Genomic DNA, 27,032 nt, shown 5'->3' with positions numbered 1-27,032 from the left:
TTTCATTGCAGTTCAGTACACAAGAAGCTTTCAAAGTGAGCTTTGTAAAGGAAAATAATGATCGTGTAAGTGAAATTAAGAGTGTTAAACAATTTAACATCACTCACACAACCACTGTTGCTCGATGCCAGGCTCTCTTTGACAGCTTTTTGTGTATGCAGCTGAACTGAAAAATTCAAAACAGAGAAGAAGCAGGAATATTATTTATGTGAAAGGCATAGTAACCACCCACACAGATTCTTAAACAAGGTGACACACCAGTGCCAAAATGAATAATTTATCTATTTATAAATGCTTTATAAACTCCAAGATATTAGAATACTTTTCAATTATTTTATTAAATCACCCAAATGTTTTTATTTCTCCATTTCTAGAGGCAACATGTTGAAGATCAGTTTGAGTTTGTACAGCTTATCTTTCTGAATAGGGCCTTGCTATGTATTTCTTTATATTTTCTATGAGAATTATTCTTACTTCTAGTATCTGTGAATTCAATCCTATGTGATTTCAGATAACACATGCATTCTAAACACTGGATGAGTCATGTTTTAAATTTGTTAAGAAATGCTCCTGTAGTTTCTCTGTTGGTGTCTCTTTGATATTTTTTTGTTATTTTTTAATTTTAAATGATTGGTATGAAATATTGCATTTCCCCAGACTATTAAACCATACTGCAACAATCTAGATAGATTTGCATACTAAAAATGTAGCACTGTTTCAGTTTTGTTTTTATTAGTATTTAGTTTTTAATAGATGGTTTCATAAAATATACAGTTTTGTTGTATGGAGCATAGTCACTCTCATTGAATGTGCATGAAAGTTAAACACATTCCAGATTAACTGGTGTAGATTATTCTTTCATCACAGCATTTCTTTTTCCTTGTTAGAGTTCTCACAGAAATAGCATAACACTTGCATTCTGTAGAAAGCCGGCTGTCGTATCTCACTGTGCTTTGCTTTTTAGTGTGTGTGTATGTGTTTGTGGAAAGGGGGGGGGGGGGGTAATGTTAATCATTGACACTGGTTGGTACTTGTTTTGAGTATACATATTTTCCATCTTTCATTGAGTTTGTGTCATGGGCATAAAGTTCAATTTGGCATAAATGTTGTGGAGATACACAGTAAGGGATTGCAATGGCCACATTTGGTGAAGCTTCTGTGTCCATTAACTGTCCTCTTCCTATGTGGGGCATTTTTCTTCAACTACACTAACAGCTCAGTGAACAATTTGGTATTAGCATTTATGATCTTTTACAAGTTCAGCCTGTTAGATCACAGTTACCTAGAATTAACTTTTAACAGCAATCCCATGTCTTTGCTTTTTATTAGCCTTTTCATATGAGAGCAAGTCAAAAAATGAAAAAAAAATTGAACAGAAACTTTTTATTGGGAACAATATTGAAAGTAACATTATTTTATACATAATTTCCCCCAAGTACTGTGCACTTGGTCCACCTCTTGTCAAGCTTCTTAATTCAATTCTGCAAGAACCTTTGTGGCATCATGCATACCCATTTTATGCCACCTGCAAAACCTCATCATCCGATGAAAAGTCGTATTACATCACATGCTCCTTCATTCCACCTAAAAGCTACAAATCAGGTGGAACTAGGTTAGGATGGCACAGTGGGTGTTCTAACTGCTCAAAAACAATATTTTAAGTGCAATGAATTGTTTTTCACAGATGTTTTAGTGCAAGCACTATCCTCAAGCAAAACCACATGTTTTGAAATCTTACCTTCCTGCTTCGTTTTGATTTTGGTTTCAGATCTCACAGTAAGTTACAGTAGCTATTACTATTCATAGTTTGACATTTATAAGTGTAACAAATCATGATATAGCTCACATATCGCAAAACACTGTCATCAGCACCCTGTAGAAAATCATGCAACTTTTGAACTTTTTTGTTGTAGGTGTAGATGGATGTTTGAACATTGTGCTCTACCATTTACTCTGTGATTCATAGTGATGGAACCATGTGTCACCTGTGATTACTTTGTAACTGTCTAGTCTTCACCTTCCTCTTCAAAATACCTCACATGTAATTTTCAAAAATCCCACGTGATAGTTACACTGCGGCCTGAGATGCTGCAGTTGGCGGTTGTGTATGCATGAGGTGTGCTTACTTGTGTATTTGAATGGTGTGTGTCTCTTTTACTGATGAAGGCTGTGACCAAAAGCTATGTAAGTGTCTTTTAATTGTGCCTGTCTGCAACTTGATGTGTCTTCTTTACAGTAAGTAGCAATGTGTCTTTTTCCTACACTGTTCACGGGTAATTTGACATTTCAAAAAGTTTCTGTTTCTGTTTGTCTGTTAGTTGCTATGGTATCCAGCAAGTACAAACTTTGTGATATTTTAGATATTTTAGAAATTCTCAGGTGGACACAGACACTAAATTGTGTCTGATATTCTTCTCAATTTTAGTACAGTGATCATTTTGAATCATTATCTCAGCATCTTGATGTTACTGTCTGTTTCTGAAGTGGATGGCCTTGGTGCAGACAGAAACATGTCCACTTTTTGAGTGATTTATCGACTCACAAACTTTTTCTTCACTGAAACAGCTGCATTCTGTGAGTAATCTCCACAGTCCGTTTAGAGTACAGAGTACTCCTCTCATTTTTTCCTTGGTGCATATGGCCATTGGGAAGGAAGGAAGGAAGATTAGAGTTTAACATCCCTTCAGCAGCACAACCATTAGAAACAGAACACAAGCTTAGTTTTTGAAAAGATGGGAAAGGAGATCAGGTGTGCCCTTTGCAAGGCAACTATCCTGGCATTTAGCTCTGGTGATTTAAGGAAATCATGGGAAATGTAAATCTGGATGGTGGATAGGGATTTGAGCTGTCATTCTCCTGAATTTAAGTCCATTGTGTTAACCATTGTACCACCATCGTGCCTGGTATGGTCAATGGGTTACTCATAAAATACTCTGAAATTGCCATGAATAGAACTATTATCTGAATCAACACAACAGTCAATACACAAGGATAACAGTGAAGTTAAGGCATGTCATTGATCAGTCAGTGCAGTCAAACTGTGGATCGGAAAACTACTTACTGACTTGCCTTTATGCAGAGTGTGTTTGATCTGACGAGGCATGTTGGTTATTTATGCCACAGTCTGTGGTAAATGTGTCCCAGTATTATATTTCTTATTCAGTAAATAAGAAATAATTCTGTTCTTTTCTGCCATTATGATTTTCAGGATTTTTGTTTAAGTAGTATTGAAAATATCAATTAGTGTTATACTGTGAAATGTTGTGATGACTGATAACACGTAAATTGCTGCCAGCTTGTTCTAGTACTAATTATTTAATTGTACTTAGAAAGTATTATAAAGTATTACTTATGAGAAAACTATGTGTATTGAATAAGATTGAATGCATATGACTGTTGTATTTCTTTTGGTTTTTATGATATATTTGTCCCTGGTGAAGGGAAAAAAGCTTTTATCTTTATATGGAGACTATCCCTTAATTTGACCCAACTGAAAACTTTTACATCACATTGCTTCAGGAATATCAAAATGCATGGAATTTAAAAATGAGAAAATCCCAAGCTAAATTAATATTATTTAAATTCTTTTACTTGTCCTCACTGAACTATGAGACAATTTCTTTACAAGTTCAGGTTAGTAATACTTAAAAACAACTATAACTTTCCTGAATCTGCTATTTTAACTGAGTCACTGTTTGTTGCATTTCTCTTTAAGATTCAGAATTATTATGATCTAACAGACATAAAGCAGTTTACCTGAAGTCAACAAATTTGAGATCTTGAATGCAGTATTCTTACACTTCATTAAGTATCTAGCTGAATACCTGGAGTTTCCTCATGACTTATTGATCCCCTCATCCACCTGCTTCTTTTCAAAATGTCTCTCTTCCACCTGCCTTTTCACACCCTCTTTCTTTTCACCTACCCTCAAAATCCTCTCCACCTTCAGCATGCCTCATACACATCTTCCTCCTCCCCATTCCCTCTCTCCATCTCCTCCCCCCTCCTCTCTCTGTCTATCTGCTTTCTTCCCCTATCTCTACCCATCTCCTCTTCCCCCTCTCACTTCCCTTCTCCTCCTCTTCCTTCTCTCCATCCATCTCCTCCTCCCACCATCTATATCCATCTCATTTCTCTTCCCAGTCTGACTGTATCTCCCTCCTCCCTCTGTCTGTCCATCTCATTGTCTCTCTTCCCTTTGTCCATCTCCTCCTACCCCCTCTGGCAGTCCATCTCTTCCTCATACTTCTTTCTGTCCATCTCCTAAGTCACCTCATTTTCACCTTCACCCCACCCTTATAGGAAGTGGTTCTTTCATCCATAGTATTTATTTCCATAAAATAAATAGCATGTATACCAAATTTGGTTGAAATTTATTCTGTGGTTTAGGATCTCACACACACACACACACACACACACACACACACACACACACACACACGCACATTTTCCCCTCCTCTCTGTGTCCATCTCCTCCTTCCCCTATCTCTTTCCATCTCCTCCTGCCCTCTCTATCTGTACAACTCATTCTGCCCCCCCCCCCTCCTCTGTCCATCACTTCCTCCACTCTCTCACTGTCCTTCTCCTCCTCGTGCTTTTCTTTGTCCATCACCTCCCGCTCTCTAGGTCCATCTCCTCCTCCCCAGCCCTCTGCATCTATCCAAGTCCTCCTGTCCATCAGTCTGTCCATCTCCTCTTGCCTCTCTCTCTGTCCATCTAACCTTCACTGCTCCCCTCTCTCTGTCCGTCTCCTCCACCCCTCTCTCTGTCCATCCCCTCCACCCACCTATCTCTGACAATCTTCTCCTTCCCCCTATCAGTGACCATCTCCTCTTCCCTGTTTCTCTGTCATATCTATCTCCCCCTCTTTCTGTCCATCTCATCATCCCCTCTCTTGCCCATCTTCTTCTCCCCCATTGCCTATCCCCTCCTCGCCCTCTCCCTATCTGTCTCATCCTGCCCCTCTTTCTATCTGTCTCTTCCCCACCATCCCCTTTCTGACCATATTCTCCTCCCCCTCTTTCTTGTCCATTCTGCCCCCCACTATGTCCATCCCCTCCTCCCCCTCTGACCATCTCCTCCGTCCCTTCTCTTTATCCATGCCCCTCCCCTACTCCATCTGACCATCTCCTGCTTACCTTACCTCTGTCCATCTCCTCCATGCCCCTCTGTCTGTCCATCACCTTCCCCCTCTCTTTGTCCATCTCCTTCCCACTCTCTCTGTCCATCTTCTTCCTCCCCACCCTTCTCCCCACCTCCTTCCTTCCCCATCACATTGTCCCTCTCTTCCTCACCATATCTCTTTCCATCTCCTCCTCCTCCTCCTCCTCCTCCTCCTCCTCCTCCTCCTCCACTCTATGTCCATCAGCTCTTTCCCCTCTCTTTCAATATACTCCTCCCCTCAGGCCATCTCATCCCCCATCTCTCTGACCATCTTCTCCTCCCCCTGCCTTTGTCCATCTCCCTATCCCCTCTCTTAGATGATCTCACCCTTCCCATCTCACTGTCTTCCTCTTCCCCCTTTCTCTGCCCATCTCATCCTCCTCCCTCTCACTATCCATCCCTCTTTTCTTCTTTCTCTGCTCAGCCCTACTCATCCACACATATAACCCCTGGAACACATTCTGATACTACCTGCACATCGTGCCAGTTATGCACGGCAGCCTAGCTTGCAAGCATTACCAACCCGTTTCATAAATGCTATGCTCCTTATGTAAATTCTCGTAAATTCCTTTTTCACATTAAGGCCTAAGATACCAGTAGCCTTATTTTGGTGAAGAATGCTTCTTTTCTTTGCTTTTTCTTGTATACATCTTATGACCTTCTCATTGTATTTATCATACTACAGTTTTCTTCCAAAGCAGCAGAATTCCTTCATTTAATCTATTAAGTGACTTTCAATTTTGCTACTAAAGATGTTGGTAGTCTTATGTCTGGTACTCCTCAAAATGTTTGACTGCCTTTGGTTGACTTAGAATCCATGTTCTGCACTCTTTAGACTGTTCATTTCATTCAATAGGTCCTTCAATTTTTCTTGACTTTTATGAGCAATTTCATCAGGGAACCTAATCATTTCTATCTTTCATTTGATATTTTAATCCTACTTATGAGCTTTTATTTTATTTTCTTCATTGTTTCCTTGATATCCAAGTGCAAAAGTAGAGGAGATGATGACATCTCTGCCTTACAGCTTTTTTTTATATTTTATTTTTTATTCAAGTTTCTTCCATTCTTATTATTCCCTCTTGGTTCTTGTAAATTTCCTACATTTTCTGTATTTCTCTATTGTGTGTACTTATTTTTCTCTGGAGCTCAAACATCTTTCATCACTTTACATTGACAAACACTTTCTCTCAGTCATCAAGCCCCATGGAAGTTTTTATTTTTTTAGTCTGCTGTCCATTATCAAGTGTGATCTTAGAACTGCCTCTTTGATCCCCTTTCCTTTCCTAAAGCCAGAGTGGTCATCATGTAACAGATCTTCTGATTTTCTTTTTCATTCTATTTTGTATTATTCTGGTCAGCCATTTGGGTGTGTGAGCTATCAAACTGATTGTACAGTAATTTTCTCATTTCTCCACTTCGGGATGTTGTGGACGAAATCTGATAGCATGTCTCCATTCCACAGATTCTGCACATTAATTTGAATAATAATTTTAGAAATTCTCATTGAATGTTATCTGTCCCATCTGCCTTCTGAAATTGAAACTAATTTTCTATTCCGTTAGATTAGCAGATTGTTCCTCGCCCTCACAGAGGTTTCCATTGTACTAAGAGCTCTCTCCTTTGCATTCAACAGTGACATTTATTTTGCATTTTTAATGTTGATGCTTCTTCTTTCAGATATTCTGAAAGTTATTTGCACTGTTTTGTATGCTGAACCTGCCCTGATGACCCTTTCTTTTCCAATTTCTTCACCTTTGTTCTTTAGTCATATCACTTTACCTTCATACATTTTATATTGATTTTATTTATAAGTGACTTATATTGCCATATACCTGTCTTTTCCTCAAAATTTTTACACTTCCTTGATCAATTTTAGTATTTGTTCTGTTATCTACATTTTCTTTGTAGCTACCTTTCTTGTACTTACAGGTATCTTTCAAACTTTTTTGTGACATGCCTTCTTAGATCTATCCACTCCTCTTTGACTAAACTACCTAAATTTTCAAACTTCAATCTTCTCTTCATCATTACTAAATTATGATTTGAATCTGTGTACTCCTGGGTAATCTTTGCTAACCAATATCATAATATGGAGTCTCTGTCTCACAATGGATTAATGAAACTGTGTCTCTCAGCGTTTTCCGAGTATACCTCCTCCTCTTGTAATGTTCAAACCGTGAACTAGCTGAACTTAATTTCAAAATTCAAAGAGTCTCTCACCTCTTATTCTTGCTGCTGAGCCCATATTCTCTTACAATCCTTCCTTTTAACCTTCCCCTTGTATAGCATTCCAATCCCTCATGATTATTGGGTTTTCCTCTCTGTTTAAATATTGAATTGCCTGTTCAGTTATCTCTCTGTTTATGACAGAGGCATGTAAACCTGAGATATAGCTGTTGGTGTTGGCTTTGTGTAAGTCCTGATAAGAATAATCAAGTTGCTGAAATGTAACTGTAACTATCTTCCTGTTCATATTGATTCCTATTACCATTTAACAATTTTCTGGTTCATTAGATAAGTGGTAGCTCATGCAATTTGTACATAGGGTGGGAGGAGGCTGTACAGATATTTATATACATTTTCTGCTTGTAGATGAACTCCATATGGTTATCCCTCCTCACAGCATATTTGGTAACATCTGTTTTGTTACATGCTGGAATTAGCTTTTTTCTTTTGTTGCCATAATTAGCACACTCAATTGTTGAACAATGTAAAAATCCAGGATACAATAATGGCAATATTATGAAAAAAGTAGATTACTACTCACCATATAGAAGAGATACAGAGTTGCAGACAGGCACAACAAAAAGTGCTACACATTTCAGTTTTCAGCCTAATTGCCTTCTTCTAAAGTAAAAAACATGCACACAGTCACAAAAGCACAACTGACATGGGCTGCTAAAGCCATACAGAGTACAGCAACTTCGCCAGATGGGAGAAGCAATCTATGGGTGGTGGGGGTAAGGGCTGGTGCAGGGAAGAAGAGGGATAGCAGTGTAGGGGTGGGGGAAGGTTTACTCTGTTTTTGGGACATGGAGGACATGGTGGGGAAAGAGTATGGCTACTGGGTGCAATCATGAGGTTTGGGGGGGGGGGGGGGGGGGGAGAATAGAAAAGGAGAGAAGTAGAGGAGGAGAAAAAGACTAGTGGTTGCATTGGTGGAATATAAGACTATGTAGTGCTGGAGTGGAAGCAGGGAAGGGGATAGATAGCTGAAGAACAAGGAGTAGCAAGGTTGAATCACAAAGTTGGGAACTCTTCCTACAATACATATATCCCACTTTCCTATAATCTCCCTGGCCTCAACCATCACTAATCCCTGTCCCTCACTTACCTATCCCCTTCTCTGCTCCCACTGAAGCACTACACAGCCTTCTATTCCATGAAAGCTCCTGCTAGTCTTTTAGTCTGTTTCCCCTCCTTTACTTTTGTCTTCCCCCCACCCCCCACCCACACCTTACGACTGTACCTAACAGAGGCACAGAGTTTAGGTCCACTTATTGTTAAAGGAAACGTTGTAGATATTTTCCAAACTTTTAGTACATCATAAAAAGTGGAAGAAAGATTATTTTTTTGAAGACAATGAATTCAATTTACAGCTTCACCAAGCTTTATGCAGTCTTCCCTCACATACATTACCGAAACCTCTGTCTGCAGAAGTCCCCATTAAAACATGGCATTAAATTTATTAAAATTGAATTCTCTCATCAGTAAAGAGACATACTATGTGAAGTAAAAGTGTTGGTTCACTTGAGTGAGAAATATATTGCAGGCTGTCTTGGGTATAGTTACTGTCGACTGTGTTCTGGAATCAATCAGTTTACTCTTGTCTTTCAATAATTTATTAAGCTCATGTATTATACATGTGACAGTAGATTGGCATTTGGCCACTAGATAAAAGAAATCCCTAAAATCCTTCAAAAGGGCAGCTTTCTGTGTTGCAGTATGTCAGTATTGTTACATGTTTAACTCATCTACCTAGCCAGTAGTTCCATCAGGCATAACTGGTATAAACAATCCGATTTTAATTTCCTGTAAAATTCTCTATCTTCTAATTTCTATCAGAAATTGATGTTATTAGTTTTATGTTGTCTTGGAGGTCCATTTAAGAAATGAAGCTGGTTTAGATTTTAGTAGTGTTTTCATTTCAGGGATGTATTTTATTGGACCTATGAAAACCTGTTTTATCTGAACTATCAGTTTCAGCATACCTCCTTAAAGCCAGTTAATGGAAATCACAGTATTTAAGGCTGTTAAAGATCTTAGAAAGTGAGTCCCTATCGAATCTGTATATGCTTGGCTTAAAGATATTTTTAAATTCATGGCTTCAAATGAGGCTCAACTGAACATGCTATTTACATGCTTGTGACACTTTTCATGAAGCCACTGTAAATCAGGCACACACTCTTCAACCCATGCAATATTGTTGCATCATCTCAGATTCCAAATAGGATGTGTGAGTAACAGAAAAAGTGAGTTCCTTAATTCACATTCACAAATGCACACTTTTTTTTAAACATACAGTATGCCTATTTGAAGTCCCTTTTATACTGGTTCTGTCAGCTCTTTGCATCCTGTGTAATGTTTAGTATTGGTGATGATCCCTTGCAGGCCTTAATTTCACATTTTTGTGCGATGTTAGATATTCAGAATTAACAGATTTTAAATATGGCACTGCACTATTCATTTTCTCATTCTGGTTACAATAGTTTAAAAGGTACTGGAGGAAATAATGATATGAGCATGTCTGTTTGCACATATCACTTGTACACAACACCTCAAGCAAATACTGAACCAAGGAGGACTGTAGTTACTGCAGTCTGGTGCCTGCCATTACAGGTGGTTTTTCAGTGGTGAAAGTGGAGGAAATGGGGCAAGATGAAATTGCACAGCATGGGTTGGCAATCTGAGGGGGCAGAAGTGGTAGTGTCTGCTATGGCAGAATGGCACTGTGTTTAAGCTGACACATGGATGTTCAAACAGTGCAGATGGTTTGCAGTCATTACTACACAGTTAATTTTGAGATCACCTCTCCCTTGGCAGTTGCCTCCCAGAAACCAGAATGCGAAACTAATCTGAAGTCATAATAATGAATTAAGGATGGGTCCATCTTTTTGCAGGTACACAATTTATTGTTTTCTTTTAAAACCCAAACATGTTTCACCACAGTTATGGCATTCTCAGTGGCCTTTTTTTTTTATATAGTTTTCCTTTTATTTTATGTTATGTGTGCCCTGTGACTGCCAACCAAAATCAGGAACAGGTATAAATTAGTAAACCATGTCATCATTGTAGTATTTTGCTGGTCATTAGATGTAACAAATTTGTTTTTATGTACCAAACATGTTTTTGTGTAGTTGAACTGAATGTTTTCTCCTGCGCATTTGTAAACACTGTGTCCTGCTCTGTTGCTCTGCCTTGGAGATACATTACACTGCACAAATGTATGTCTCTTTGGTTGGCAGTCACAGGACACGCACAATGTAAAATAAAAGTAAAATAATAATAAAAACTGAGTATTTGTAACTGTGGTGAAACATGTTTCGATGCTGAAGCTGAACAATAATTTCTGTGGTCCATCATATTTCGGGCTTGCAGCCGGATCACGTTGACATCTTGGCACGATATTTCGGCTAACAAACATGCAGCCATCTTCAGGTGAGTACGAGACTGAAGATTACTGGTGCGTGTCGTTCTATATATACCGAAAATTGGCGCGGCGGCGCCTGCGCAGTGAAGAAGGCTAATACCGCGCCCCCTATCTAATTTGGCGCACTCTGCAGCAGAAGCGGGCCGCGCATGCGTAGTGGTGTACTTACATTTGCGCAATCAGACACCTTTACGGGGAGGAGATGGTAGCACACGTCCAGAGTTTGGATAAGTTACGCAACAAATGAGCAAGATTACTTAGCTCTCTGTGTTTTTTATTGAAGTGTCGGGACAATGGCTTTATCCCTAAGTTTGCCAAAGTGACACATTTCATCAAGACCGCCGCCACCAGGAATATAATTCAGAAGGCTAGCCTGGCTCTAGTAAAGGAGAGGATTTGCTTCACTCGCCGTGAACTGGATCTGATTTCAAGACAACGGTATCACCTTCATTTGGAAATAGCATCCAGTCTTCCTTCTTTCACCTGGGAGTGGGTTGGCGGAGTCACTTGGGCCAAAGCGGACTGGGCTCACAACAAGTCATCTTCTAGGCAGTCATCGAAGTTTGCACGTCTATCGACAGCATCGCCGCAAGAAGGCACTTTTCGACGCTCCGTGGTTAATTTCACGGATAGAGTTTTGGACAATGCGACGCTGTCTGTACTCGGAAAAGGACTTAACTTCGCTCCTACACCTAAGACTCCACCTTTCACGGATTTCATAAGTGCTATTGAAGAAGCTGTTAGACCCCTTCCCAGCGACGCAGCTGAAGAAATCAGACGTGAAACATGCCGTGCACTTAAGAATGCGACTCCTCTGAAGAACAACATTTCTTCTAGCGAAAGGGCTGCACTTCGCAAACTACGTGAAGATCCCCACTCTGTGGTTCTCCGAGCGGACAAGGGCAATGCGATGGTACTTTTGCCATGAAACATCTACGAGAAGATTTATAGCCTCCTTGGTGAATCCACATACCAGAAGATCGCCAAGGATCCGACGAGCAGAGTAGAAATAAAATCAACAGTTTTGTTCAAATGGCTCTGAGGACTATGCGACTTAACTTCTGAGGTCATCAGTCGCCTAGAACTTAGAACTAATTAAACCTAACTAACCTAAGGACATCACACACATCCATGCCCGAGGCAGGATTCGAACCTGCGACCGTAGCGGTCGCTCAACAATTTTGTTAAACTCTTCTACGCTTCCACCTGAAGTCATTAAAAGACTGAAACCGCATAGCTCTGTTCCACCGAGGCTTTATGGTCTTCCGAAAATTCATAAAGAGGGACTACCATTACGCCCTATTGTTAATAATATCGGTGCGCCAACCTATGACCTAGCACAACATCTGTCTTTGTTACTGAGACCTTATGTGGGCAAGTGTCCACATCACATTCGTAATTCCGCCGATTTTATTAGTAGACTGAAGTCGCTCCAACTGCACAATTATGACTTATTACTGAGTTTTGATGTCGTCTCTTTATTTACTAAGGTTCAAAAAATGGCTCTGAGCACTATGGGACTTAACATCTGAGGTCATCAGTCCCCTAGAACTTAGAACTACTTAAATAAGGTTCCACTATTGGATTCACTGGTACTCATTAGCAGAAGGTTCAAAGCCGACATAACAGCATTATTTCATCATTGCCCGTCCTCAACTTATTTCTTATTCAATAATGAATATTTTGAACAAGTTGACGGTGTTGCCATGGGCAGTCCTTTGTCCCCTCTGGCAGCAAACCTTTTTATGGAGGACTTTGAGGAGAAGGCACTCGAGTCGGCTGAATTTAAACCGAAAGTCTTCTGGCGTTACGTGGATGACACATTTGTAGTTTGGCCCCATGGAGAAGAAAAACTGGCAGGATTCTTAAAACATCTGAATTCCATTCACAAGAATATTTAGTTTACCATGGAGGTCGAAAAAGATAGATGTCTGCCGTTTCTGGATGTCCTTGTCAATCGTAGAACCGATGGATCTTTGGGGCACTCCGTCTACCGGAAGCCCACACACACAGATCTGTATTTGCAGGCGACAAGCTGCCACCACCCTGCACAAACCATGGGTTTGCTGCGTACTCTGGTGCACCGGGCACATGTGGTATCTGATAAGGACAGCCTTCCTAAAGAATTAGAACATTTGCAATCCGTCTTCAGGGAGAATGGATATTCTACACGCCAAATCTGCACAGCTGTAACAAAGAAGAAATGTAAACAGAAACAAGAAGAAGAAGACAAAGAGGTGGTCAGGTCCAGGGCATTTCTTCCGTACGTGGGTAACCTCTCCTCTAAAATAGGAAGGATTTTAAAGAAGCATTGTGTTAAAGTGATCTTCCGACCACCTACGAAAATATCGGTTTTGCTTGGCTCTGTGAAGGACAATCTGGGTCTGAGGAAGGCGGGTATTTATAAGATCCCTTGTCAATGTGGCAAATCCTACATTGGCCAAACTACTCGCACAGTACGGGAAAGATGCGTGGAGCATGAGCGCCACACACGTCTACTACAGCCCAACAAATCAGCCATAGCAGAGCACCGTATTTCGACGGGACACTCCATGGATTATTGTGGAACAAAAATTTTAGCGACAACTAGATCTTTTTGGGAATCCATTATCAAGGAGTCCGTGGAGATACGATTGGCAAAAGATCTTATTAATCGAGACGGCGGCTTTCAGATGGATAAAGCATGGGATCCTGTAATTTCTTTAATCGCTTCACAGAGACATGGGTCTGCATCTAGTGCGACGGCTGACGAAAATTGATTTTATACTTTCGACTACCGCGCCTCAGCTGCGCGAAGGCGCTTTACGACAGATAGCGCGGCCAGCTTCTGCTGCAGAGCATGCCAAATTAGATAGGCGGCACGGTATTAGCCTTCTTCACTGCGCAGGCACCGCTGCGCCAATTTTCGGTATATATAGAATGACGCGCACCAGTAATCTTCAGTCTCGTACTCACCTGAAGATGGCTGCATGTTTGTTAGCCGAAATATCGTGCCAAGATGTCAACGTGATCCAGCTGCAAGCCCAAAATATGATGGACCAATCAATACGCCGGGAAAACTTCAAGATACACAATAATTTTTGTGTTTGCAAAAAGACGGACCCATCCTTAATTCATTATTATTTTTCTGCAAGCACGGAAATCAGCTCAAAACTCCAATATTGTAATTTGAAATCTTTTGCTGGTGGAGGTCACATCTCATGGATGCCATTTTACCATGTCTTTAATGTACAAGTTTCTATGGTTGCTATTTGCAACCCAATCATGACAGTACAAATATGAATATCTTGTATAAATCAATACTCCCTACTCTCATGTCCTACCATACACATTACGGGCACAATTGGTACTTCATGTATTATCTTCTAAGTCAACTTTAAACTGTATCAAGTTTGTAGCGCACTTGTGAATGCCACCCCAGCTCTAGAAATTTATTTAAATGGTAGCACTTCTCTCTCCAGTTTTTGACTGAAAATTTTGATTTTCAGTTCTCTATTACTACATCCCTGCCTACACTACAGTGTTGCAGTAATTCCATGCTACCACAGCTGCTCTGTTTCACCATTCCTCCACCATCCTATTTCTCTTGCTGCCTGTGTCCACATTTGAAAAGTGCCACTTTCAGCCTGTGGTTCAAGTACCTCTTTATTCTCTCTATAGTTTTTCCCCATCCTTGTGTAATAACTTCTTTCTAACTCCCTACCACAAAACCACTAACTTAGCTGCCTCAGAATTGTTTATAACACTCTTCTTGGATTGATGTAGAAGTTCTCCTTCTCTGCAAAACTTTAAAAACACCATCTCTTGCCCATATCCTGGTCATTCCTGTGTTTCATTTCTCTTGACCTTGTTAATTTTGCAGTGGTTGGAAATTTCACAGTTCCTGGCTTTCATCTTGTGACAGTTCCCAGAACTCACTAAACCTTTACACTAGGCTGGATGGAACACCATATTATTGGTGAGTACCTTGGACACTCCCGCACTGGTGGCCACCTGCAGAAAATATCAATGGAATGTCATTTCCATTGCCAGTTGATTGCTTCCTTCAAAATTCCGAAGGTAGCAAAAGCTTTATCTCTCATATAGTAAAGTTCGAGGTATTTCAGTTAGACTATCATCCAAGTACATCCTAGAATGTTGACAGTAGTTTGTCCCATATTATTGTAAGCAGAAGCTGTTGTCTCTGAAAAGATCTTGTGCAGTGGACAAAGTGAATGATTAAAGCATTATGATGAAGAATTTTCCAATGAAACTGTTGACACACATCACTACCCATTAAGTGGTATAGATTCACTTCCCAGTCCACTTGAATGTGTGATTCACACGAGGCCATTACATGCACTTTTGGCAGTTAAAGTATCATTCCCTTTTTCACCGACCATGCTTTCAAACCACCCATAATATTAAACGCTCCATTTGAGGTCTTTCTTGCTCATAGCACACAGTAGTCTTAAAATATAGGATGCACTTTCTACTTACCCCACATTCACATATAAACTGATTCTTTGATTAAGCAGCAGTCATATAAAGTGTATTATGTAACAGGACATTGTGCAGGATTCATACACTTTTGTTGAAAGTACATTTTGACTATGAATTACAAAAGCACAGTGTGTGAATGAATGAGTGGTAGTGGTATGAATGCAGAGCCAACAGAGAAACTTAATGATAGATTTCCTGTATAGAAGTCTGCACTACAAGTGGTATATATTTTCATAGATTTTATAAAACTGGTATGTAAGAAAATTCCAAAAATATTATAAGTACATAATTTGAGATTTTGCTCCATTTCAGTTTTGTTGGAATTTTCATCTGAACTTCATTTAAGTTGTATTTCATTTACATTAAAACTAATATTTTACCTTGTATTGTATGTGAATAAAATGTGCAGTTAAGAATGTTTGACTACCATTATACCACAAAAAATTTTGAGTAGCTATAGTACACAACCACATATTTATAGATGAATGTGTTTATTAGCACAGTAAGCTTATTTACTGATGTTCAAAATTTGGTGAATGAAGAGTGTCCAAGTGTGAAATTCTGTGTTTAACACTGCATTTTTTCCTTTGTTTTGATGCAGCACTGAAGAAGTCTACAATCCATTTGTGTCTGCTGAACGCCAGATGATGGAACTTCTAGCAGATGATGGACCAGTGACTCCAAAAGTAACGTCGCGAGTAGAAGTTCATTCAGCGCCACCTTATCCTAAGCAAAATCCTACTTCCTTGCCCACAAATAATGCTCGTGCAGGACTGCATTCTGCACCTGTTGCTCATAAAACAGTGGAAAGTAATAATTTTACACCTACTAGCTCCTCTGGACCTTCTGAAAGTTCCCTCCTTAATTCGAGTACAGAAGATGTTAATTCCTCATTGACACCACCGATGGGTACTGACTGTACATATGATACATTACAGTCACCACCTGTTTGGTCAGGTTCTCTTCAAGAACTAGATGACATGCTGAACCATGGTATTATTCCATACGATATTGCTGAAAGTTTATATGCTGGGTCTGATGAAAGGGGGTCCTCTCTTAGTTTATGTAGTTTGCAATTCCTTGATCATATGTCTAGTCAGGAAAGCAGTTCAACAAGAAAAATTTCAAAAATACGTGCGAAGATGGAGGAAGCATCTTTGCAGTTACAGAAATCGGTGGCATTACATGACAGCTCTACAGAGTTAACAGAGGAACCTAATGATAGATTTAAAGGATTTTCTGATAATGATAACCTGCCTTGTTCTTTTCCCCAAACATCCTTCTTCCTTTCCAGACCTGATCCCAACATCAGCACTGACACTGTCCCATTGTCTGGCTCAGACGGCCTTGTATCAAGGAAATTGTATGGTGACCTAGACTGCAAGAGTGAATCTGGTGAGAAGGAGAAAGCAGATGAAGTTATTCACCATAATTCGCAAATAATGAAAATGAATCTTGAAGATGATATATATTGCAAGGAGAATGTAACCAGTAAGCAGTATTCAGCTACTGGAAAACATAGTGTTGACTCTGCATACAGTAGGTAAGTAATTTACTGAACAGCATTCTATTACTCACTATACAAAAGAGACATTTAGCAGAGGATAGCTTCAAAAATGTTAAGTTGCACATTCTGTCTGAGCTTTCAGACTTACAGTCATGTTTGTGTTTATTCTCAGTGCATAATTTTGTATGAATTATCTTCCACGGACCCCATGGAAATGGGGCCCTTGGATATGGAGTGAAGTAAAGAATGTGCTTTGCATCTGCTTGCAGTGTAGCAAATTGACTTAATTCTTTATAATGTTAAAGTGCTAATACTTATTATAAGATAATACATTAATATCAAGAATTTCTGATGTGATATGCTTAAGGTGAGAAGAGAAGCACACAACAGAAAATTATTTACGTTTAAATCAAAATAACTATTTGACTGCCCTTTCAGTGAGTTGAGTGGCAAGGACCAGTCACCAGCTAATCATGGTTCTTTCTAGTGTATGACACACTTGCTGTGTTACTATTTTGTAATTAGATGCAGAGCCTTGCCAAGTGTAGCTGTCTGCACACCTCCAGTTCAGTCTGTTAATCACAAAGTTTCATACTGAAGTTATAATCCAGCCTTAAACTCCACCATGTTGTCAACAAGATATTTACTCATAATATACACAGGCGCACTATTACCAGTGAATGCAATACATTTGAACAATGTACCAAGTGGAATAGACATATTTGGTGTACTTATTCATGAGAATATTGTAGTACTTTGATGAGACAAAACATTATGACTAACTGCTTAGTAGGGTGTTGGTCTACCTATGAAATGCAATATAGTAGCAATTCTGCATGGCATGGATTTGACAGGTGTTTGGTAGGTTTTCAGAGGTATGTGACACTAGGTGTCTATGCACAAATCATGCAGTTCCCATAAATGTCACTTTGATAGTTTGTGTGCCAGGAGCTGGCACTTGATAGTGTCCTAGAAGTGTTCCAGCAGGTTCAAATCATGCAAATTTGATGGACAATACATCATGGTTCTTTCTAGTGTATGACACACTTGCTGTGTTACTATTTTGTAATTAGATGCAGAGCCTTGCCAAGTGTAACTGTCTGCACACCTCCAGTTCAGTCTGTCAATCACAAAGTTTTATACTGAAGTTATAATCCAGCCTTAAACTCCACCATGTTATCAACAAGATATTTACTCATAATATACACAGACATTTAGCAGAGGATAGCTTCAAAAATGTTAAGTTGCACATTCTATCATGCTCCTCAAACCACTGTAGCATGATTCTAGCCTTGTGACATAGACAGTTAACTTACTGGAAGATGCCATTGCCGTTAGGGAAGACATCAAGCATGAAAGGTTTCAGATCATCTGTAGTAATGTTCACACAGTCCATCGCTGTCATGGTGTCTTTGATTAATAATGCAGGTCCCATGGAAGCTTAGGTGAATGTCCCCACAGTATAAAACTGCATACAGTGGGCTGTGTTTGTGGCATGGTGCATGTTTTGAGTAGCCATTCATCTGGACGACCGTGTATCTGGACATGACCACCAACTTAGTGAAAGAAGAAATGTGATTTATCCAACCTGGCAATATTTTTCCATTGATACATGGTCCCATCTTGATGATACTGTGCCCACTGCAATAATAATGGATGTTGTTGTTGGGTTAACAAGTGAACGCCTAGGGGTCATCTGCTGTAGAGCACCATGTTCAGTAGTGTGCACTGAATGGTGTGCTCCAAAATGCTTGTATCTGCTCCAGCGCAGATCTACCACAGGTAGGTATATTGTGTTACGTGTTGGGGAAGTCTCCGACCTCCACTTTCAGTGACGAGGTCGAGACTGCCAACACATTGTCATCTACTCATGGTTTCACTGTCCTTCAGCTACTTTCCTTAGATGCTCACAACAGTGGCATGCAAAAAGCCAACCAGCTTCATTGTTTCTTGTGTGTTTGTTTCTAGGCAACAGCCATAATAATCTGCCATTTGTCAAATTCACTTATTTCAGTGGATTTCCCAATTTGTACATCTACATCTATACTCTGCAAACCACTATGAAGTGCATGGCAGAATGAACCTCCCATTGTATCAGTTATTAGGGTTTCTTTCCATTACATTCATATGTGGAGCACAAGAAGAATGATAGTTTGAATTTGTCTATGCATGCAGAAATTATTCTGATCTTATCCTCATGATCCCTATGTGAGCAGTATGTCAGGGGATTTAGTATATTCCCAGAGTCATCATTTAAAGCTGGTTCTTGAAACTTCGTTAACAGACTTTCTCATGATTGTTTACATCTGTCTTCAAGAGTCTTCCAGTTCAGTTCCTTCAGTATCTCTGTGACACTGTCCCATGGATCAGACAAACCTGAGACCATTCATGCTGCCCTTCTCTGCGTACATTCAGTATCCTCTGTTAGTCCTATTTGGCACTGGTCCCACACACTTGAGCAATATTCCAAGACCAATCACTTGAGTGATTTGCAGGTGATATCACCACTAGAATGATGCCTCTTTTGTCTCTGCTGCACTTATATACTTTTCTTAACACACCACTTGCCTGCAATGCAACCAGACAGCACTCATTCTCAAGGTGGATAGTCTTTAAAAGAAAACTTGTAGAAACTATTTTCACATAGTTTGCTTCAGTGTAATATTTTTGAAACTCACAGATACAAAGGGCAGCATCACAATTCAGACACCCCAAAGACATTGCTTTTGAATACACTATTCCTTCTAGCTCTTACTGATACGAACACACTCTTTGCAGGCATAGGACAGTGCTCTTTTTTTTTCTGAGTAGGTGGTATCTTTTCAGCAAAAGTCTGTCACAAAGCTTTAACAGTCCAAGACATAGTGAAGAAACAATTTTTTTACGTTGGTTACTTTGTGCCACAAAAGAATTCCCTTAATCTGTATAATCGTGGAGGCGCACTTCTTTTTCCATAAATTTTTCATGTCTACTTATAAAGCTTACACAATATCTTTTTTCCCCTCCATTTCAAGTATAGTAAATGCTACCCTCTCAAAATAATCACCTGTTCTTTTTTTATTCTCAGATTGACAACCATATATTCTGGAACCCTTTTCCTTTAATCATTCAGCTGCCTTTGTCTTGTGCTCCCATAAATAATCAAATACAACAACTGATGTATGATACTGGTACATATATATCAAACAATGGAAAATTCAGGCTAGAATGTAACAGTATTTTGAAAAGGATAGTTGCTAGTCACCACATAGCAGAGATGCTGAGTCACAGATAGGCACAACAAAAGACTGTCAGAAAGTGAGGTTTCGGCAAACAGGGACTTGGTTGGAAATAGACAACGTACATGCACACACTCTTATGCAAATGCAACTCACACGTACATGACCACAGTCTCTTCTGGCAGAGAGAGAGAGAGAGAGAGAGAGAGAGAGAGAGAGAGAGAGAGAGAGAGAGAGAGAGTGAGTGTGTGTGTGTTTCCGATAAAGGCCTTGTTCGCTGAAACCTCACTTTCTGACCATCGAAGATCGTTGCCAAGAACGTCAAAGGCACACTCGACTGAAATATCCAAATAAGTCGGTCGTAGCAGAGCACTATTTGTCTGAGAAACATGAGATGGATTATGAACATACCAAGATCCTGTCTCAGACCTCTAAATATTGGGACAGCGTTATAAGGGAGGCTACCGAAATTCGCACCAGGGAAGATCTTATCAACCGAGATTGCGGCTACAATCTCAGCAAGGCTTGGGATCTGGCATTGAATGTAATTAAGAAGACTCTCAGCAAGAAGTACGAACTGGCAACCAGGGCAGATGTAGCAAGTACATCGACGCTACGACAGATTCCGACGCCCACGTCTTCGTGACTGCTGGCGCGGGGGCGCGGACTGCGAAGAGAGCGGCCCAAGGGGGAGGGGATTTAAATCGGCTGCCTGCCCTCAGGAGCTCAGTTCGTCAGTGCACCTGACGATGGCAACATGTCTGATCGCCGAAATATTATGCCCATTGGACACTATGAACTGGCAGTATACCCATGGACTGTTCGAGCAAGATAAATGAAAATTTTAATATCAAAATTGGGGAACACATAGTAGATGAAGTCAAGGAATTCTCCTGCCTTGGAAGCAAAATATAATTTGATGGAGAAAACAAGAAGAATATTAGAGGCAAACTAGCACAGACAAAGACAATATTTCTTACCAAAAGAAGGTTCCTGATGTCAAAAAGAGGGCTTACTGTGGAGAGTAAATTTGCTAAGCACCAAATACTACACTAGTACCATTATATGTGCCTACTAACCTCACAAATGATGATGAGATTGAAATAATGTTTTATGAGATAAAAGAAATATTTGGATTCCTAAAAAATGAAAATTTAACTGCGAAGGGGATTAAAATTCAATAATAGGAAAAGGAAGAGGAGGAAAAATTTAGGAGAATGAGAACTAGAGGAAAGGAATGAAAGGAGAAGCAACCTGATGGAATTTTGTGCAGAACACATTTTAACTATTGATAACACTTGATTTCAGAATAATGAAAAACACTTGTATGTATGGAAGAGACATGGAGGCAACAGAAAGTTTCAGAGGGAATCAAAAACAGTAATTTCAAAACCAAATTAATGGATTGTAGCAGAATGATATCAGTTAGTGCTTAAGAAATTAGATTAGGAATAACACACTAAAAGAAGTAAATTAAATTTGCTATTTGAGGAACAAAATACACTGACCAGTCACATTAATGAGGCCACCTGTCAAAAATCTGAATAACCACTCTTAGCAGCGCAAGTCATACAGGAAGAGAGTCAGTGAGGGTCTGGAAAGCACCAACAAGGATTTGAAACCATGCTGATTCCAGTGCTATGGCCAGCTGCACTAGGTTTCTCAGCTGAGGGTCCATGGTGCAAACTGCTTGATTGATGTGGCACCGCAGAGTCTTGATTGGATTTAAAATCGGATAGTTTGGTGGCCAAGGGAGTACAGTAAACTCACCCTGGTTGTCTACACATCATGCATGCACACTGTGAGCTGTATGACACTTTGCTTTGTCCTGCTGGCAGATGACATCCTACCGAGGAAAAGCAAAGTGCATGTAGTGTGGACATGGCCCCAAGCATAGACGGATACTTGTGTTAATCCATTGTGACTTCCAGAATGATGAGATCATCCACGAAATGTCACAAAAACATTCCCCAGATAATAATGCATGCAGGACGTTTGCTTTCAAATATTTCTTGCTGTACATGCCAATAGCTATCTGTCTGATAGAGCATAAAACTTGATTCTTCTGAAAAGGCGACATTACACCACTCAGTGGACATCCGGTTGCAGTACTGACATACAAATTCCATCCTTCATTGCCAGTAACCAGCAGTCAGCATGGGTGCATGAACCTAGCAGTAATGTTCACTGGACAGTCATTGAAGAGACACGTTGTTGCTGGCACCTTGGTTCATCTGGGCAGTCAGTTGCACACCAGTTGGGGGTCTTTTCAGCCATTTACATCTCTGCAGCTATCATTTAGACCTGTGATCAATGGCCTGTGGTGCACCACATTTGCCTTGAGGCTGATTTTAGATAGTGCCATTTTGCCATGCACAGTATACTTTAACCAAAGCAGCATGTGAACAGGTCACAAACTTAGCCATTTTGAAAATACTTCCATCCTTAGCCTGAAAGCCAATGATCATCCCCTGTTAGATGTCAGATAAATCACTCGATTTCCACATTAAAACAATGACTGTACTGTTTTCCATGTCCTCTGATATGGTTTATTTATCCTCCACTGCGAGTGCTGCCACCTACTGCCTGTGAGTTATTATTGCACAGTGACGTCAAACATAGGCAGTAAAATATTAATGTGACCCGGCCGTGTAACTGACAATGGCCAAAGTAAATAGGAGTAAAATGCAGATTGGCAGTAGGAAGAAAAATGTTTTCGAAAAAGAGAAATACATTAACACTGAATACAAGTTAAAAGTGTTAGAAAGTGTTTTCTGAAAGTATTTGTCTGGATTGTAGCCTTATATGGAAATTAGATGTGGGCAATAAACAGTTCAGACAGAAGGGAATAGAGGCTTTAGAGAAGTATTGCAACAGAAGAGTACTGACTATTGGTGGGTAGATCAACTAACTAATGAGAAGGTACTCAGTTGAATTGTAGAGAAAAGAGTGTATGACATAAGGTGGTAACAGAAGAGATTGGTTGATTGGAAATGTCCTGAGGCTTGAAAGATTGTCAATTTGATCATGGAGGCAAGTGAAGGAGGTAAATACTGTGGATGGAGACTGAGGCTTGACTATAGTAAGCAAGTTCAAATGGATGTTAGTTATAGTAGTTATGCAGAGATGAAGAGGCTTGTGTAGGATTGATAACATGGAGAGATGGCCCAGTCTTTTGACTAAACTCATCAACAATATATTTACAGTACTGCATTGTATGAAAGTGATTCTTGGACTGTGACAAAACCAAAACGGACGAGAATCGAAGCATTTGAGATGTAGTGTTAGAGAAGGCTGTTGAAAATTAAACGGATGGGTAAGATAAGAAATGAGGAGGCTCTCCCCAGAATTGATGAGGAAAGGAATATTTGGCAAACAGTGACTGTAGGAAGGGGCTGGATGATAGAAAATGTTCGAAAACATCAGGAAATAGCTTTCATAGTGCTAGAAACAGCTGTAGATGGCAAAAACTGTAGAGGAAGACAGACTGGAATGCATGCAACAATTATTTTGGGACATTGAACGTGACTGTTACTCTGAGATTGAAAGGTTGGCACAAGAGGGAATGTTGTGGCAGGTTGCATGAAACCACTCAGACTGATCATCCCCCAGAAGCAGTAGGCCAAATCTTATGTACTACTTTTTTTCTCAGTAAAGTCATGTTGTGTATTTCATTTATTTATATGTACTGAATGTTTTGAGAGAAAAGAGAATGACTTTGTAAAACCATTTTTAATATTTTTTATGGGAGGGAGATAAAATCCCTCTTCCCTTTCAATGGTACATTGGCCAAAAAATGCCAGGTACATAGGACGGAACTTAAATAGTGGCAACACTGCTGTGGAGGCACTATGCAGTGGAATCTATTATTGTTGCTGATAGCACACATTGTTGACATACCTACCTTACCTCCGAGCAAATGGACTCGCCCGTCCCACACCACCAGTATGTGCACAATCGAGGGAAACACAGTCACTTGTGAGCAAGAGGTCTAACATAATGGTGTCACTATGTTTTAATAACAGGAACAATGAAGTTGGATCAAGATTGAATGTGCCAGAGGTCGTTCTGCATGACAGTGTCATCGAGGTCTTCAAGAGGTGTCCGGGGGATCAACATTGCCATATAGAACAGTGGCACATTGGGTAAAAGCCTTCCACAAAGGTCAGCAGACTTTGGTAGACATGCATCTGGCAGGTCGTCCTAGCATCTCTGAAGAAAAAGTGCATGCTGTTGCCGCATAAGTGGACAGTGATCGACATTATACGATTCGTGAGCTCATCCACAAAACTGGATTACCACATACAACTGTGCTTCACGTCCTGGCCATGCTAAAAATTGCATCACAATGAGTTTTGCATGAATTGATGGGAATCCAAATATGCTCGCGTTACAACACTGCTCAGATGCACTTGGAGTGCTATGAGCATGAAGGAGAGGCTTTCTTATGCCGTATCGTAACACTGGATAAGACTGGGCCATATCGTATGAGCCAAAACTGAAATGCCAATCCAACGAATGGCATCATTATGGGTTGCAACGAAAGTCAAAAGTGCGTCAGAGCCCCAGTTTGGTGAAAGTTATGGCGATTCTCGTATATGACTGTGATGTTGTTATCCTATCGAATTACATTCCTCCACGGCAGACTGTCAATGCACAGTATTACTGTTTGTTTTTGGAGAATCACCTGCGACCAGCTTTGCGAAAGAAGTGGCGACACTTTCTGCCTAACCCACCCATCATTTGGAAGACAATGTGTGGACGCATACAGCACACGCTGTGGCTGCTCTGTTTGGTCAGTGGACCTGGGAAGTACTGCACCATCCACCATACTCCCCAGACTTAAGTCCTTGAGACTTTGATTTGATTCCAAAGATGAAGGAACCACTCTGTGGCATTCGCTTCAGAACTGTTCCAGAGATTCGACAGGCAGTAGACAGTTCCATTTAACCATCAACAGAACAGGCTCTGCTAACGGTATACTACACCTTCCACATCGCTGGCAACAGGTTCTACACAACGCTGGTGACTACTTTGAAGGACAGTAACAGGTGCAAACATGTAACTCTTTTGTATCGGTTGTGAATAAATAGTTGCCACTATTTAAGTTCCAACCCTCGTATTTGCTTACACCAGCAGTGTAAGGATGTCACAATTGACTTTCCCCTTCTCCATAGTTATGAGAAACAACTGGCTGTTTTGCAACTGCTTAAATGTACAAGTCTGAAGCACTCCTGGAATGCAGCATGATTCACATTATAGTTTGTAGCAAGATTGGCTTAAACCAAATATTGATAGTTGAGAGATTTTATGTAAAACATAGTCATTCACCAAAAAGGCTGAATACATGGAATGAGTGGAGATATACTTGTTGATTCAGTTAGTTAATGTTCCTTCCCCAGACCTTAACAAAAATGGTCTCCATGAGTATAAATAAGTCAAAACATCTGAAACATGTATTTATTTAAGAGGCAATAACACACTTTCCACAAACAAGTATGTGTATATACTGTAGTGTGGCCACCCAGTTTTAGTGAAATTAATAAGAAGTGACAAGAAAGCCACCATGGAGTATTGCAATAGCATCTGAAGGCTAGAAGCTGCAGTGTAGTTACCTATGGGTCAGAAAAACTTAGATGCAGAAGGATTGCAAAATGTGCTAGACACAGCCAGCGGAAAACTGCACCATGCAGCAGTATTCGTCAGATTGGGCGGATTGTGGTTACCACACCATGGCAAGACTCTTCTTATGGACTACATGACTGGGTGACAGGTTCTGCTGCAACAAATGCATGCCAGACCCTTATAAATAAGCCTAAAGTTTGAGACATGGGTAATTCTTTGTCGGAGTTCAGCAGCACCACCACAATGCTAGGACTGCATCAGATCAGGAAATCACCGGACGTCACAAGTAGCAACTATGAGTTTGAATCCAGGTTGGGCCAGTCACCGTGACCCCTGAGTTACTTCCAGGACTTGATGTCTCACTGAGCCGTTGATGCAATGTGTAATTAAACTTGAATAAAAGCATTTCTTTTGGCCAGCCCATTGTCACCACCACTCAACCTACCAAGTGCAAACACTTCAACAGAGTGATGTCAGGACGGCTGACTCACCACAGTTGGCAGCAGAGGGTGTACTAACTCCTACTGCTTGATGTCTGAACTGCAGCTGACAATATCATCATTGTGGCGTTCATGAAACTATTCTGTTCTTTCCATGGCAAACATGGGAGCTATAGTTATATGGCAGCACAACTGCAGAGTTACTTTTGTGAGATCACAAGAGCTGGTGGATATCTCTCAGTTTAACAGTAATCATAGGGATGAATGACTAATACCTGTGAAAAGTACACAGTCCAATTTAATTCAGCATTCTGCCCCTTGCACCAACTCTGTGGCAGTTTGTTTTACATGTAATCATTTGGGCCACATGGCAAAGCAGTGTAGAGGCCTAAATGGCTCATGATCAAGAAAAAGAAGTGAGTGTGGTAGCATAAATAGCTCTGGAGTTTTCTATCTATGTTATTGCTGAATTGTTAGTACTAGGTTCATAAAAATGAGTAGAGGTGATGCAATAACATAATCAGAGGCACAAGCAGTCACTGGGGAGGAACCTAAGCAATAATTGGTTAATCAGGTGGTGGAGTTGAAGGCAGAGAATATGTTTGTAAGTAATAATCTAGCAGAGAAGGAAAGGAAGACAGAATTATCGAATTCACAGAATCCAGGAATAGATCCAGTGGTTGTGAACCTGGGTTCTCCATTTTTGGTAGCTTCTTAAGGATCTGTCGAAATTTGTAGAGGATATCTTGTCATCAGCTGACATAAGGGTGTGGTCAGATAATCAGCTGTTACAGATAGCAGTGCATCTGACATGAGAGACAAAGTCATTTGTATGGGGCACAGAGGCACTTTGCAAGACAAAGACTCTTGAACTATTCAGGCAAGGATTAGAATAGAAATATAGGAAGCAGAAAAGTGCACAGTTTTTACATGAACAATTTTGA

The 27,032-nt window shown here is 40.2% G+C and overlaps 1 protein-coding gene across 1 annotated transcript in view; it reads left to right on the top strand.

Moving 5' to 3' along the window:
* The window catches only part of LOC124776891, a 330,314-nt gene that overhangs the window by 263,670 nt on the left and 39,612 nt on the right, over window positions 1–27,032 (top strand). Inside the window, exon 7 of the mRNA XM_047252077.1 lies at window positions 15,900–16,841. Coding sequence (XP_047108033.1) covers window positions 15,900–16,841 — 942 coding nt within the window. The remainder of the gene's footprint in view (window positions 1–15,899; window positions 16,842–27,032) is intronic.

This window comes from Schistocerca piceifrons, chromosome 2, assembly GCF_021461385.2.
Source record: "Schistocerca piceifrons isolate TAMUIC-IGC-003096 chromosome 2, iqSchPice1.1, whole genome shotgun sequence".
NCBI classification, from domain to species: domain Eukaryota; kingdom Metazoa; phylum Arthropoda; class Insecta; order Orthoptera; family Acrididae; genus Schistocerca; species Schistocerca piceifrons.
This window is presented reverse-complemented; position numbering and strand designations above follow the sequence as displayed.